At 38.6% G+C, this 16,800-nt stretch overlaps 1 protein-coding gene and 1 long non-coding RNA gene across 3 annotated transcripts; one reads left to right on the plus strand and one right to left on the minus strand.

Annotated features, from left to right (window-relative positions):
- Positions 1-4,413: 4,413 nt before the first annotated feature.
- On the minus strand, positions 4,414-16,450 carry LOC131228652 (BEL1-like homeodomain protein 4). 2 transcript variants are annotated; one of them, XM_058224468.1, is made up of 5 exons: positions 16,251-16,450; positions 14,695-16,075; positions 12,927-13,312; positions 11,185-11,245; positions 4,414-5,011 (listed from the first exon to the last, which is right to left on the minus strand). In XM_058224468.1, the coding sequence occupies exons 2-5, from the start codon at positions 16,036-16,038 to the stop codon at positions 4,445-4,447; spliced, it is 2,358 nt and encodes a 785-aa protein (XP_058080451.1). In that variant the 5' UTR covers positions 16,039-16,075; positions 16,251-16,450; the 3' UTR covers positions 4,414-4,444. The 2 variants fall into 2 exon arrangements, with proteins under 2 accessions (XP_058080451.1, XP_058080450.1); XM_058224467.1 differs by having other exon boundaries at positions 14,695-16,094; positions 16,251-16,449.
- LOC131228653 (uncharacterized) lies at positions 7,244-7,919 on the plus strand. Its single transcript, XR_009163043.1, has 2 exons — positions 7,244-7,369; positions 7,416-7,919. It is a non-coding gene; the product is annotated as an uncharacterized LOC131228653 (long non-coding RNA).
- Positions 16,451-16,800: the final 350 nt, after the last annotated feature.

Genomic DNA, 16,800 nt, shown 5'->3' on the forward strand with positions numbered 1-16,800 from the left:
ATATCCTACGTGTATAATTTATAAGTGCCTGTGTATCAAGCGTCACATGAAGCCTGAGTATCATGTAACTCGTGAAAAAAATAAGCCTATCTAATATGAAACTAATAGCATATATGTCCCGGCATGTGACACACATTTTTCAGAAAGACAGCTGATTTTCTCATCACTTGAGTTGAGTTTTATTTTTATTTTGCATTTTTTTCATTTTTCACTGTGGCCATATGTAGCAGTAATAGCGGTGAGCCACCGTAAGGCCGGTTTTCTCGTTATAAGGTTCGCTATTTGAGAATTGCTTCTTAAAATATAAATATGTTTTCCAATTCAATTAAAAACAAAGCATCGATGAATAAGATGTTGGGCAGTTGAAGAATAATAATAAATAAATAAATAAATAAACAGAAACAAAAAATTAATATAAAATAGAAGTTAAAAAATCACAGACTAGCATGATTCATTAAAAACATGCTCCATTTTAAAAAAGTATTCATAAATCAGAGGTTATGTCATTCCACAATTTGGTTTGTTTCGTTTTAGTTGATGTGTGGTGCAGGCATGCGTCCCTGAGTATCAAGCACATACCATGCTAGAATATCAATTAAATTCCCTTGCATTCAAAGTAATCGAACCTGTGTTAGAGATCTCAGTTGTTCATCATGCAGGATATACGCTCTCAGATTGTACACTTACGTTTCTATCGAGGCAAAGTTAAATTAGGAAGCCGAATGCTTTTCAACCAATTAGTTTTTTTTTTTTTTTTTAAAGAGAGAGAGAGAGAGAGAGAGAGAGAGAGAGAGAGAGAGAGAGAGAGAGCGGACCTATGCAAATGAATGAATGCTGCTTAATTATTGACCAATCCACTATTTGATTTCTTAATGGATTCATAATAATCAAAATTGGCATCCTTTCACCTTCTCAGCAATAACGAAAATACACATCCAAAGTTAGTAGTAATAACAACAACACTAACACCAATGGATGCTGATCAAGAATGATTTATATAGCCACAATCAATGTCTCAATAATCCCTTGATTATAAATCTATTTTTGCATAAGAGGTGGAGAATGACACACCTAACATGGAGGATTGCGAAGAAAATAAAGGTGGGATATATCTTAATTTCAAACTTTCTATCCTATGCATGAAATTCCAATCTGACATGCAAGATTTCATCACCAGTCTCTACCAGAGTTAAAGAAGACATTCTACGAAGGTGAATCATCACTACGTGCTACTACCATTCTAAAGTCAAGAACAAGTTTAATTTTTTACATAGACAGGTCTAATGTAGGACAAGTTAATGCAATGGTATGGAGGGATAAGATCCAGAGAAATCAATGAGGAAAAAAAGGCATAATGTACATTATAATTTCCCAAGTTATCTATTTCACATGCATAATATGTTGTTGAAATTAAGCTATTGATAAAGATTTACATCTTGACTAATGCCAAAGCTTAATCAACCCCCAAGTGATTTTGTAAAATTCAATAATCTTAGGGTTCACGGTAGGGTTTTAAGTTAAAAGTTATTATTTTTAGAAATTTTCATTTTTTTGTTATTTTAGGTTTCTAAAATTTATTTGTGGGCCAAAGTCCTTATTTTGATCATTTAAGAGTTTCTTACAAGTTTTGATAGATTTAAGTATATTTTTACTATTTTTAGTAATTTTTACTATTGTAGAAAAGTTTTCTATTTTAATTCTGATTAGAGTTTAATTAGATAAGGCCATTGGATGCATCATAAGTAGCATTGTCATTCAATAATATTAGTTTTATATCTTGTTCATAGAGATTTCTCTCTCCTTAAATATAAAAGCTATTTTTAAGAAGAAAATGTGTTCTCTTCTTAAGTAGCCCTAGAAGGTCTTATACAATAATGCAAAACTATTGGATTACAATACATTGTGTTTTCCATTGATGCTGAGGCTTTCAATTTTAACTAGGGGACCCATGGCTATAGCTGATGGAGACCATATGTCCGTTGCATCCCGCCTTAGATAGACCACCTCGAAATTCTCCCAAAGTTGAAGGATCGATTCCTGGGCTTTTTTCTTAGTTAAATTTGGACCATTGTTCTTTATTTATCTTTTTAAATGTCTATAAGCATCCTACAAGTTAAAAAGGTTAGGATTATCTAACATACGAAATTTCATGTTTTGGTCCCATCCAATGTTCCCCAACTAATCCACGGCCTGTATCAACTATCATGGCCCCATTTAACAAAACTAAAACATCAGCCCTTGTATAGTTCCCCTTGTATAGTGCTTCACTCCAGAGTTTCTACAGCCGTACGATTCCATTTGGTACAAGTGAGGCCCATAATTCAATAATATCCACAACGGAAGATTGTAATCATTCAGTCTTTGGCCTATGTTTTGGTTCCATTTGGATTGTCATTAAGGGTGCACATGGTTCGGTTCAATCCAGTTTTGGGGTGAAATTGGAACCGAGTACCGTTCCCAACTGTTCCAAGAAAACTAGAATTGGAACCGGACTGTTTGCACCCTGTAACCGAATTGGAACCGGACTGTGAAAAACTGGTTCGGTTTGGGTTTTGTACAATTCTAAACTTTTCATGATCCAGCTCAATTACATGGTTTATTATTATTATTATTATTATTATTATAATCCAGCCTAACCTCTTCTATTGAAAATTTGCACATAAAGTAATCTTGTCGTGGTTTATTTTTATGTTCCTTTCTGACGCAGGGATGAACGTGATGAGGATAACTACTCCGAATTCACGGAGCTTCCCTGGAATCCTCACAGAGACTTCTCAAATCCACGAGAAAAGAAAGAAGAAAATAGAAATAAATTCTAATAAATTCAAAATTGATTAATTAATGAATAAAAATGAGTTCACAACCCTTTAAATAGGAGTACCAAGCAATGAGAAAGAAATCAGAATCAAACTACAACGAAAACTCCTAGAATCCGTGACTTACTATAAATATTAAACTTACTATCTATAGACAGTCGTGATGTCTACTAGTGCGCAAGGTTTTCGGTCAAAAATAGTAAGTGTCCTATTTGGCTTCACCAAACCGTTCTCCTAATTATTCTAAGCTCTTTTCACGTTGGGCGCGACGCCGAAAGCCCAACGGATGAAGAGTTATAATCAAACTAATGCTTACTATTATAATTAAAACGAAATTAAAACAGGAAAACAATCGTCGATACAAGGGTATTTCGCAATTCCAGCTCGCGTAACCTTGCGTAGCAGGGTTGGTTGGCTAAAGTAGCTTGTTCTACCCCAAAATCATATATTTTACGCCCGATAACTCATTCTAGATTGTGAGATACGCCCAATCTAAGGTCCGATGGTCCGGATCACTTCTGTCGTCGATCGACCCTTTTACTGGTCCATCTTGGCCATGAAACTGTCCGCGACCTGCTATACATCACTTTCGTATTCTCAAAATGATTTTGCTGCTCATGTCTGTTCGTGTTGTGATCCATTTGATGATTGGTCTTATTTTTTATGTTTTTTTTTCTTTTCTTTTAAATATTATTGACCAAGGTGTCCAGTTCTAGGGTTCTACGATTTAGTTCACTGTCCAGTTTGATTCTACATAACCCCAAACTGAGAATCGAGTCAAACTAATCATTTTTTTATTTTTTATTTAAACCCGAACTAGAACCAGTGCACTTCAAAATTGGACCAAATTGTGTGGTTGGCTCGATTCCGGTCCGGTTAACCGGTTCTGTGTGCACCCTTAATTGTCACCATATTTCATTTTCTTATTTGGATTTTTTTTCTCGCCACCAATTGAAGGGTTACAATTTTTCCATATGATCTTTGTCACATGGTCCACCAGAGACCAATAAGATCAACCTTTGGGATCTCAAATCTAAGGTACCCACTTGCACAAATAACATTGAAACTTATAAAACATTTCATTGAAATTAGTTACTCATATTCACTACTAAAACGTTATTCGCCAGCCTGTAAATATTACTTACCACCTCATTTACATGCTGTCCCTTCACCTGCATATGCACTATTCCTCATGTGGGGCCCACTCTGTTGTGCATGAACCGTCCAACCCAAGCATTAAATGAGCACATCATTATGACAGGATGTCCCAAAAATGTTACCAATACATTCACTGGGAAGAACATAGAGTTAAAAACAAAAAAAAGGAAAATCGCCCAAAATCACATGGTGCCCACGTAATGCTGGATAGATTGGATGTGCCATACACTCACTATGGTGGGCCCCACATGAAACCTATATAGAATAAGCTTATTCATCATATAGAATAAGAAATATATATATATACAAAAAAAAAAAAAGGAATAACAAAACAATCTATTATACCCTTAAAAATAGAATTTGTACGTTTACCCCCCCTTATATCTTTTCTCAACATGCATTTAAAAGAAAAAGGAAAAAAGAAATTGGGTTTTTTACCTTTTTTTTTTTTCTTTCTTTTTTTCTTTTTATTAACACCCACTAAAATCTCTAACCGAAAATCGGGTCTTTTCGGGCATATTGCCAGCGTGCCTAAGTCCCAACGTAAGCGACACATCCCCCGTGGTCCCAAAACGTACAAGTGGGCTGGACCCAACAGGCGAGCCATTTCCCCCAGTGGTCCCAAACTCCCCCACCACACTCCTCCTGCACGTGTCATCCATGACCCCACATGTGTCAGAAGGGTGGGTATGGCCCACCGAGGTCGTCATCTGGCCCACCTCATTAGCGTCGAGGATGTTGCCCACGTCAGTAACTTGGTTTTCCGAGATGAATCGGTGCCTATTGATTGTAAGGTGTGAAGGGTCCTTGTCGTTGGCATTGATTTCGGATCTTTTGCCTGGGCCTCCTGTTCCTGTCCCTGCTACTCCTGCTCCTGGCGTTGGTGTTTGTGCTGTTTGGACGTTGCTGTTATTACGATCCTCTTCATTTGTAGTTTCTCTCTCTTCATTTTCGTCTTCTCGGCTCTCTTGCTGGTACATCTCTTCCACCATGGGTTTCCACAACCTCACCCTGGCATTTATGAACCAGTTCGATACCTGATACATTTCCACATTTCCATCAGACACATACACAGCTCTGTAAGAAACATGACATCTATATATATATATATAGTAATGCTAATATACAACAGTGCAAAAGTTACAAACTGTCTTGTGTGTGTGATATCAAAGCCGTCTAATGAGTTGGTCCCACCATGAGGATGGATTATTTCTAAATATTAGCCTTATTCGGTCATTATGTGGACCACAGCATGGAAGACAATGGATGGCCACTAATATATTTAGAAAGTGTGGAAGTGGCCCACTTGATGAATATTTTTAATTACAAAGTTGTTATCATGGTGGGGGCCAACCTTTTTATGGTTGCATGTTCTGCATATGTGATAGGATGAAAATTATCTATTGGTTGGACGGTAGGTTAACTGTCCAATCGATTGGATGTGACTATCACAGTAGAAGATATATAAGATATTGCACGTGCTAACATGGGACACACGTACAAGATCCAAGCTTATCACGTTTTTTATAAGTCCGAAAATGGAGGGTTCTAAGTCAGGGCGGCCGAGTAAGTGAAACGAATGGAAGGTCCAGATGAATTTTTTTCTAGCCGTCCATTTGTTTTGGAAACAGTGGCCCACATTAGGAGTGAACCAGCCTGATTTTTTGGGCTGTGTTGTGGACGGTGTGTCACACACCAAGCAAAGCTGGGAACATTCACACGTGTGCTATGTAGCATATGTGATGGACTGTATACGCGTGTACCTCAAATTGAACTCCCCCCACGTGAGAACTGGAATCCGTGTGTGGTATCGGAGCTGCATGTAAGAGTATCCACACTCTCTACATACCAAAATTAAAGAAATATGCTTATAAGATCATCAGGTGGTCTACTTCTTTACTAAAAAAAATGAACGGTTTAAGTTCTGTTTCAAGTGTTATTCACCTGATGATCTTGTCTGGTTGGTTTTTGAGACATGAAATCAATCGAGGATTTTTTTGATGAGCGGGTCCGATCTTTCGCACGTTCTCATCGTGTCCACCTGTGAGGAGAGTGCACTTCCAAACGTGCACTCGAGGAAGATGGAATTGAAGTAGCTGTGTCCAGGGCCATTTGATGATTGATATTAATGGGATTGATGGATTTTGATTGATAGGGCCGTCGGGATGGATGTCCGTGTCTTTTGTGTGGACATTGATATTTCAGAAAAAGAAATTGATACTCTGACGGAAGTAATGAATTCGTACACATGCATTTAAAACTTTGAAAACGTTACGAACATTTAATTCAATTAACTGTCCAAATAGTGGAGCCCACTTTCTATGTGTTGCATAGAGGAATTTAATCCGAAAAGATGTCGACGCTGATCTACTGTAGATATCTAATGGACGGTGCGAGTGAAAAGAATCAAAGGTTCAGTAATTAGATGTTGTTATCGTTAACCAAATTTGATGCTAGAACTATGACATACTCACCGTTGATTCTACATTTTGGACGGTTTAATTTTATTTATATATATGCAACGTGTACAACTTCTAAATGCATGCGTATGAAACATAATACTCGGCCAGAGTATCAAATAACTCCCTCGTTTCGTTTTCGTTGACCTAACAGCTACGGTGGGAGCTTACCATGCAATACAGTTTTCTGCTCACACGTGGCACATGTGTGAGACATCTGAGCCGTGTAAAAGGTGTTCACCGTCAATAAGATCACCTTCTGTGAAAAATCAGATCAATACACTTATTAGATGGGAAACACCATCAAACTAATGTATGGCCAACGATCCAACCCAATCTACAAGTAGGGCCCATCTGATTAGTGGATCGGTCAGATTTTGACGCCAGGTGTTCTTCATGATGGGACCCACCTTCTGAAAGGCTCTAATATGGTGCACATGTGACACGTTGGCAGGAAAAACGGTTTGGCATGGTAACCCGCGGAGAATATGGTTGTATCAGTATTAGATTTTCCCTCTTCCATTATGTGGGGTATCGTGGATCAGTCCAATCAATCAATCTAAACCGTTCACTAAATCTTGAGTGGTTAACCATGAAAATATCCCACACATCCGGTAATCCTTCCCGTTAGATGTCCGGCCTTCTTTTCTAGACCTATCTTTTCAAGCCATGGATGGGATGGTGAGGATATCTTATGAAACCGTTCTTTATACTCGGGTAGCTTATGAGGTTTGATACTCAGGAACCTAAAATTGCACAAGTGGCGTACTTAGCTCAAGCTAAACTAACTAAACGGTGGATCCGATTGGCTAAGTCACATGCCCAAAATAACAGTGGAATGATTCCTTTGATGATTTGTGGATAGTTGTCGAAATGGGACCGTTGGATAATTCTCATTTCCACCCATCCATCCGGTAGTCGGATTATCAAACAAGTGTAATTGTTGTTTTATAACACAGCTAAACGAGAATCCATAATTTAGTTAATATAACTTAAATTATTCATTCGCCTCAAGTGCAATTTGTAAGTTATTCCCAAGTGCATGCATATCAACCATCACTGGGAGTACCGAATCCATACGGATTAGGTACTATCCGTTTGTATTGAGCGCCCTTTGCTCTTGACATGTCAAGATTTGATTGGATGGTGAGCTGGTGTAGGTGATAACGATAGGGCTCATGCAATCACGCATGTTTAAAAATTGTTCGGTTGAATATGTATTCGAATGACCCATCTCTAATACCATCTTCTTTGTAACAATGACTAGCGGTCTAATCAAATTCTCCTCCATTAAGAGCTATACTTTGAGGAATACAATAGTTGTAGTACAAAAGTTGAAAATAAAGTTGCATCTATCAAAGGAGGTGGGTGTAGATAGTGTCTTATTTTCTAGAACTTCTCATTATTTGTATTTTCTTTTAAACGAATGGATTAAGAAAAGGAGAGAAGCAATAAAATGAAAGAAGAAATGAGCTTTTTTATCTTTTTTTTAATCTTTTTTTTTTTTTTAATTTAAAATTTTGATTAGCTAGTTTTGGAATTTGAAAGGAAGGGTGCTAAATAGGGGTGCACAGGGAACCAAAAGAACTGGTAAACCAGACCAGAAGTGCACCGTTTCCGTTTTGATTCCAAAAATCAAAGAACTAGCTAGTTTGGGGTTTCGTAGAATCCAACTGGATCGTAGAATCGAACCTTGGAACCGAACCCCTTGGTTAATAAATATTTAAATTTTATTTTTTGTTAAACATAAAAAACTAGATCATTTATCAAAGGGATCACAACAAGAATAGATATTGGCAAAAAAATCATTTGGAAACATGAAAGGGTCATAAAAACAAACCACAACAGGATTACCATCCATAAAAACTTTCAGTAAAGGAGCTTGGGCTAGATTATATATATAACCATGAAAATGAGCTAGATTAAAAAAACAAACCATGCAATTAGGCTAGATTATAAAAGGTCCAGAACGGTAGAACTAAACCGGAACCAAACTAGTTTTTTTATAGTCCGGTTCCAATTCGATTCTACGGTGCGAACGGTCCAATTCCGGTCCTAGTTTTCTTGGAACCGTTCGATCGGAGCGGTTCAGTTTCAGTTTCACCTCATAACTGGACTGAACCGAACCGTGTGCACCCTAGTCCTAAGTTAGCATTGCAACGTCTAAAACTTAGCAGTGACTTAGCTTTGAAACATCTAAAAATTAGCAGTGACTCTTCAAACCTGCACATGGAAAAATCTCAAGGCAATCCAAACCATCCAAATCACTGACCCGATTGTTTATGGAGCATAAGTGAAAAACTGCACCGAAAAACAATATTAACCATCTATTTTTTTCTTTGAATTTAGATTACTCATTATTTCACATTGAACCAACCATCTTATTGGCATTAATTGGATGGTTAGGATTGCTTGATCAGTGTAATTTTAGACATATGCTCCACTCGCAATGGGATCCACATTTTGGATCGCGTAGATAGCTGTCAGTGTCAGATGTGAGGAGGCTGAGTCACTACCATTTTTTAAATGGTGCAAAACTAACACACGAGTCCGCCTCTATAAGTAAATACTGAGTTCCCTTTTTATCTTTAATTATCTTCTCATTGCTGAGTTAGTTTTGATGTTGGATCGACTAAATAAATAAACCAAAAGAACCTGAAACATAAGAAAAAAAAAAAAAAAGAATCCTCAGTTCCCAATTTTCCAACTTTGTAATACTGTTTTATTTTATTTTATTTTATTTTCTTTTAATTTTTAACACACGCACACACACCCCACACACTCACGCTAGTGGAATTTCACCACCTATGGGTACTCGAAACCCTTGGGACCCAACTTTGTCGTACTGCTAAATATTGTTTTAGATCTCCTACAATATCTGTAGAATAAGTTTATTTTACGACGCTGATTGTGGGCCCGGTGGTTTTTGCAATCGAACCCAATCCGTTCCAATGGATTTCGCCACCACCAAACTGAGTCTGAAAACTAAGACCGATCCAACCGTCGCATTGGTCACTAAGTAAATTTGGAGGTTTTTGTGAGGATATGTCTATTGTTTTTTGTGGTGTGTTCCACCTGATAATTATGTAGACCTAATTTTTGGGCCATCCTATAGTCGTAGTGGGGCTCAATCAATGCATGGGTTGGATGGATTACACAAAACTTGGTAGACCCCACACAAACAGGTAAATAACATTTACATGTGGGTGAAGCCCCACCCTGAAAGTGGGATGCCCCAAAATCAAGGCCGATCTAATATCAAGTGAGCCACTGGGTGAATTTGTCCATTGCCTTAATTTTTGAGGTGTCGATAATCTTGCTAGGGTCCACCTCATGCACACATTTGATGGCTTGAACACAACACGGTGGGCTTCACATACAGTTGAATAACATTTATATGTGAGTGAATAAGTTTCCATGCATGTTAATTACTTTTACGCAGATGTTAATAACTTTTACACAGGTAAATAAGATTTTTGAAAGCTTATTCTAAAAATGAGACCAGAATAAAAACCTAAGAGATAAAATAATTATATTATAGTAAACGATCTTCATTATTTATTTTTAGAGATTTTTTACTATCTTTTCTTTTCTTTAAAACCCAAAAGGACCCAAAGAAAAAATGAGATAAATATCAAACATCATTTTCATTTTGATTTTTCTTTAGGGCATGTTAGGAAAGGTGGAGGCTATTTATTGGGAAATAGAAAAAGAAGGGAAATTTTTTACCGTGTATGAGTACGAGAGCAATATCTCACTTTTTACCGTTATCCTTTTAATATTTGCATAAAAAATAGCAACAACCAAACAACGAAACAACTATTGGATTCCTAGGTTTTCCTTTTCTATTCCAACTAGTCTATATTTTGATTTTTCCTTATCTCGAAGTGTTATAATCTTGATAAAAAGCAAGTTTAATCCTGTTTGCTAGAGGCTTAAAATTGAGTTGATTTCATTTTAGTTAAGAGTGATTATGTATTAGAAATCTCTAATATATAATTACTGTCAACATGAACTCATTATGTATTAAAGATTACTATTAATGTGAAGTCATTACGTGTAAGAGATCAAGATCTCATACAAAGATCTCTAATAAAAAAAAATATTATTAACTAAAATGTGATGAACTCATTTTTAGGGTCTGCCAAACACGGTTCAAGTATTTCTGAAATAAAGAAAAGGATTGAAAGCATGAAAATCAAAAACAGGAAAAGAAGAGAGGTACAAAAAAATAACAAATAAAAAGCTTCCTAAATCATAATGGCCCATTTCTACCATATTCAGAACGACTTTCGTGCAATCTTTTCCCCTACAGTTTCTATGTACATTCTAGAAAGAAAAAGTAAATAGAAGGCATGAACTTTCTAATCAGAAGTCGGGCCCACTAAAAACCAAACACAGAAATAAGAAAAAGAAAACGAAAATGAAAATATGCTAATTCCACTCGTGATTCACTCAGCTCAAACGTGCAACGCGTCACACGTGTGTGAAATCTGATTGGCTCATCAAACTATCCTCATTATGTTGATCCCATGCATAAGAAAATGAAGCAAAAATGATCATCAGGTGGGTCACACGCATACACCAGTATGAAGCGTGGACCATTGGTCAAATTTCATTTTACCGTCCATTTTTTGTTATACGTGTGGCCCACCTGATGATAAAATGGGCCTGGTTTGTTTAGATACGAAATTTCATTATTGTTAGGAAGTTAGAGAGAGAGAGAGAGAAAGAGAGAGAGAGAGAGGAACCTGATTTCTTGATAGACCAGTCTGTCGTGCCAACAAATGCTTATCTGCATCACTTGGGTACCTGAAGAGAGAGAGGGAGAGGCAGACAATGACATCAGGTCTCTCCAAAACTGTATCATATATACCCACACCAGATGGGATTGAACAATTTCCCCGCATTCGGTCCTCTATCTCTTTACTACAGAAACTCAGAAACTGAAAGCTACAGCTTCTCTCTCTCTCTCTCTCTCTCTCTCTCTCTCTCTCTCTCTCTCTCTCTCTCTCTCTCTCTCTCTCTCGTTAGCAAAATAAAAAACCCTTTGCTCTCTCTTTCTTTCTCCCAGCAAAGAAAATATAACGGCGGCTTTGAGAGAGAATTTTCATGTTATTATAATGGGGTTAGAGAGAGAGAGTCGTAGAGACGATTCAGCTGTCATTGCATGAGAGAGAGAGAGAGAGAGAGAGAGAGAGAGAGAGAGAGAGAGCCGTAGAGACGATTCAGCTGTCGTTGCAACAGAGAAAGAGAGAGAGAGCCGTACAGACGATTCAGCTGTTTTTTGCATGAGAGAGAGAGAGAGAGAGAGAGAGAGAGAGAGCCGTAGAGACGATTCAGCTGGTTTTTGCATCAGAGAACAAAAAGCAAAAAAAAAAAAAAAGAGCAAAGGAGAAAGAGACAAGCTTCTGGTCAGCTTTTTGCTGTAGTAGACAACACACAAGGACACTGCATTGCTCTTCCATTCGATACAACGAAACGAAGACTAAATCGCAAAAGGCATTAACATTGGGAGCCGCCGCTAATCACATCTACCCTCTTTCATTTTCATACCCCACTTTCCTTTTCTTGAGTTGAACTAGTACTCTTTCTTTAATTTTTTTTGTGCATGCAAATCAATCAGGGTGGGTGCAGATCCCTATTCCCTAATCATTCTATTATCATGCACCAGAGACACTCCTATGAACCGTTAAAAAGCATATATTTATGTTACTTATCAAGCACTCTATCCTAGATCTGTGGCCCACATGCACAAGAAAGGGACCACTCATCTGTGGAGCTTTAGAATAGATTGGCCACACCCAAAAATCTCATTTGTTGGTTGGACTTTTTTCACAGCCTCTGGAATCCTCATAAGTCCTCCAATCAGTGTGATCAGTATTTATCATTGGATCAAGGTGACTTTTGGGCCGGGCCCCATTCACAATAAGACCAGCAAATGAACACTCCAGATCCCATACATCTATTCCATGCGTACCAAGAGAGAGTTGTTAACAAAATCATTTTTTATTTTTTTTTTTCAAATTAGTCCTTAATTATTGTTATCGTTCCTTTTTATTATTATTATTATTATTTTAAATTACAGTCTCATTCAACAGTACAAAGAGAGTAAAGAGAAGTTACTTCTTCCTGACAATTATATACTTCTTTTGGGAAATTATAATCTGTTGGAGAAAGATGTGTATTTTTCTTATTCTTGGTGCTTCCCCAGGACATGGTACCATTTGTATTTTACTCCTTTTTATAAAATAGGATTAAGGAGGCATTTTCCTAATCTACAACTTTTCCTGGATCTACAGCTCTAGTAACATGGTTTAAGAGATTGGGTTTTCTTCAATACTAGTTCTACACCCTTAATCTATTCTTTCCTTTTTCAACAGAACTCAAAATCCAGGGGGAGGAAATGCAAAGACTATTCATTTTGTATCTTATAATAATTATCATCAACGTAAGATTAAGAGATGTATTATAGAAAGAAGGAAAAACATACGGGTGAAGGAAATGCTCAAACAGCCATGCTCTCAAGATATTCACAGAACGCTCCGGCAAGCCTCTCTGAGGTCTCCAAGCTTCTTGCTCCATCATTCCAATCTGGTGGAAGGCCCTTTGTTGCCTTAGGCTTTGTTCCAGCAACCGAAGCCTCGGTGTCTCTCCCTTAGTGACCCCCGAAGTCCCGCTTGGATCCTTATCCCCAAGCAGCTCGCAAGTGTGCTTCAATTGTGCAGTGATCGCATCCTTCAAGCACCGAAAGTGCCGCGACATGGCCTTTTGTGCGAGGGAGGTGTATGGGGTTGCTGCTCCAAAACCCATTACTGAATCGAATGAATTCACCACCATTTGCATTTGCTCACAGTAATGGTTGTATCTTCGATCCACCTGCAACAACCCAAATTGAGAACAAGAGAACTGAAGACTTCAAAATCAAATCCTTTTACGTGTTTTTGCTTGCTAAGTCAGTGAAATTCAATGATAATATAAGCGAAGATTAGAAGACAAGAAAAAGGCCACAACAACTGCAGTGGGACAGTAGCTACACCCACCCTGATTGATTTGTTAACACCCGGTTGTACTATTTCGATTCCCAAAATGGAAAAAAGTTGGACCCAAACCAATCAAGGTGGGTGAAGATATCAATTTCCTACTGTATTTTTTTTTGTCCCGTGATATACGTGTAGAACCACAGAATAAAACCCACCTGGATCATAAAAAACATAAAACCCAAGTTAGAAATATAAAGGCATTCATCAACCCTAACTGTCATTAAGATAAGTGAATTTCAAATAAGTTGAAGAAGAAGAAGAAGAAAATGACAAAAAAAAACTTGCTACACCCACAAACCCATTTATGAAATCAAGTCAATGACAAAAACAAGATCATGGGGGGTTTTTTTTTTTTTTTTTTCTGTAGAAAAGCATTAGCAGAATTTCCTGAAGGAGAAGAAGAAGAAATCCAAAACAGTTTTTATTTTTCTAATTTTCTTTATTTTTTATTTTAGCTCAACGAGAACGGAAAGATAGGAAGGCCTTTGGAAGCGTGATAATAACACCAAAAATAGAATCAATGAATGCGTAGAAATGATTGTATGGAAGAATATCCTCACACACACAATTTATTATAATATAAGAGAGTAGGGTTGTATGGAAATCACAATCCCTAGGTCAACATAGATAGAAATCAATGGCTATTCTGCAGTTATACTATGATGGGTAGGGATCCGTTAGGAGGCAGCAGACTTCCTAACAACCTCCTTAGGTATTATAGGAGCTTATGAAAAGGGCGATCTTCCCAATCAAAGGGCGTCGTTTCCCATTGGACAGACCTTCTATTAGTAAGCCCCCCCCCCCCCCCTCTCGGAAAATTCCAAAGTACACATACACCCTCCAACTATCAAAAACCCAACAACAACAACCAAAAAAAAAGCAAAAAAGAAAAAAAGAGAGACAGAGGTGAGAGAGAGAGAGAGAGAGAGAGAGAGAGAGAGAGAGAGCCTAATATCATTCATGACACCCACATAGTAGCTTGTTTGTCTCTCCCTAATAATAATAATATTTTCATTTTTATTTTTAATAATATTAATGGCCAGCAACGGGCTCGAATTTTTTATTTAATTTTGGTTTTTGAAATCTATCAGAAAAATGAGAATGGTTTTTGAAACCAGCCAGAAAAATGAGAGAGGTTTTTGAAATCAGCCAGAAAAATGAGAGAGAGAGAGAGAGAGAGAGAGAGAGAGAGAGAGAGAGAGAGATGGTTTTACATGCCTCATCAAGCATGGATAGGAGCTTGGCCTTTCTTCTCTGATGTTCAAACCTATCAGTTGGTGATAAAGGAGGGAGATCCTTTGAAGAAGAAGATGGCCCACCAACAGCACTAGCACTAGAATGAGGGCCAGTTGAAGCACTAGGGTTAGGGTTTGTGCTGGATGTGTTCCTTCCATATCTTGAGCTCTTCAGCTGACCCCTCCCAACACTGCAAAACTCCTCCAGTAGCTCTTGGGCTGCCTTCACATACTTCGAATTCCTCAACACATTCACCACACCCATTGGCCCAAACCCCGAATGGACTTGTTGCTGATGATGATTTTGAAGAGGCTGTTGATGTTGATGATGATGATGATGCTGTTGGCTTCCCAAATTCTTCAACGGGTATGATGAAGAGGAAGGGGAAGGCCCACCAACTTGATTGTAGTAGAAAACCCCATCTCCCATCCTTAGTTCCTCGGCCTTGGCCGCCACTTCAAATTGTTGCAGAGACGAAGAGAGCGACAATGATAGCCCTTGGCTCTCCCCAACTCCTCCAATCTTGCTACCATCACCACTGCCACCGCTACCAGTGATCCATGTGAAATTGGACTGAGGGATCGAAGCGTTGCCAAACGCTGCTCCGGCAGGCCCAGCTGTGTGGAAGGCTTGGAGAGCAGGAGATGGGTTAGGTAGCAGCATGTGGATGGGTGTAGAGGATGAAGTTGGGGGAGGAGAAGGTGGTGATCTTGGCTGTGGATTCATGAGGAAAAGATGCATGGCTGCAGCTGATTCTGCATTTATGCCTGTAATCTGGTGCTGGCCTATGTTGTTGTTATCGTTGCTGCGGCCATTTCCACCATTGCTACCACCTATCTGCTGTCTCTCTTTTGAATCTCCCAGCGAGCCCAAGCTCCCCACCATCCCTTGCCTACTACCATACCACTCGCCGATCGGTGTGGCCCGCTGGAGACGGTAATTTGATGTGATCTGATTGTCAAGAAGATCTGCAGCAGTGGCTGCACCGCCCGATGGGAAATTGAACATCTCCGACAACATGCCGCCTGTTTCATAGACGGGCAATTCAGTGGGTTCTTCCTCTTCGATCGCTACCAACGGCGGTGGAGCCAACTCGAATCCTTGCACCCTCAGTTTATCCCGTCGGTTCTGTTGCGCGATGTGTTGCTGCTGCTGATCTTGGTGCGCTGATCTTTCGAATCCATCGGAGAAGCTGAAGATGCCTTGATGGAAGCCTTGGGACATAGAAGTGATGGAATTAGGTGGGCCTGGGCCCCCGGTTTTGGCAATTGGGTTTGGATGATATGGGTTAGAGAACAGAGGCTGAGTCGGTGCTGCTACGCCCATGTCGGTGCCGTCTTCTTCATCTCTTTCTTCTATACCACTGCTGCCACCACCAGATCCTATAAATTTCCATGGATGGGTTAGAAGGAAGTAAGAGAGAGAAGACCCATGTTCAGATTTCAGTAGTAAAGAGAGAGAGAGAGAGAGAGAGAGAGAGAGAATTGAAAATTTTATTTTTAAAGTTTGATTTTTGTTGTATTGTAGTTTATGGTTACCTCAGAGATGCAGGGTTGAAAAGGATACAAAGCTCTCAGACATCGTTTTCTTTCTGCGGGATTGAAAGCTTGTTGAGCTCCTTCACCATCTCTCTCTTGTTGTAGCTGCTCTTTGCAGTATTCTCTACAATCGCCTTCTGAAAAGGAAGAAGTTTTAAAAAGAGAGAGAGATTGGAAGAATTGTAAGCTGATACCAGAAAGGGCCAAAATATGAAAATAAAGGTCGCTGTTTGGGCCTCTTTCCTCTCTTTTTCAACTCTCGAAAAATTACCATTTTTAATAGCTGTTTTCTGTAAAAATTCCTCATAGTAAATCATTTCCCCAAAAAAGAGTTTAGGTTTCGTATTTACGAAACCGTGCTTCTCACCTTACAAATGAACGCGAAAAAGACTCTTCTGCCCTCGTCGGTTACAACAGTTGCAAATGAACCCGATTTTGTACTCGTCCAATAGAAATTCGTAAAATGCTCCACTGTACACATGGAAAGGGTTGTATTCATCTTGAGCTTCCATCTAACAAACCCTACAATGGATGGAAAGAGATGGGCTTC

The sequence above is a fragment of the Magnolia sinica genome, chromosome 16 (genome assembly GCF_029962835.1).
Source record: "Magnolia sinica isolate HGM2019 chromosome 16, MsV1, whole genome shotgun sequence".
Taxonomy (NCBI): Eukaryota; Viridiplantae; Streptophyta; class Magnoliopsida; order Magnoliales; family Magnoliaceae; genus Magnolia; species Magnolia sinica.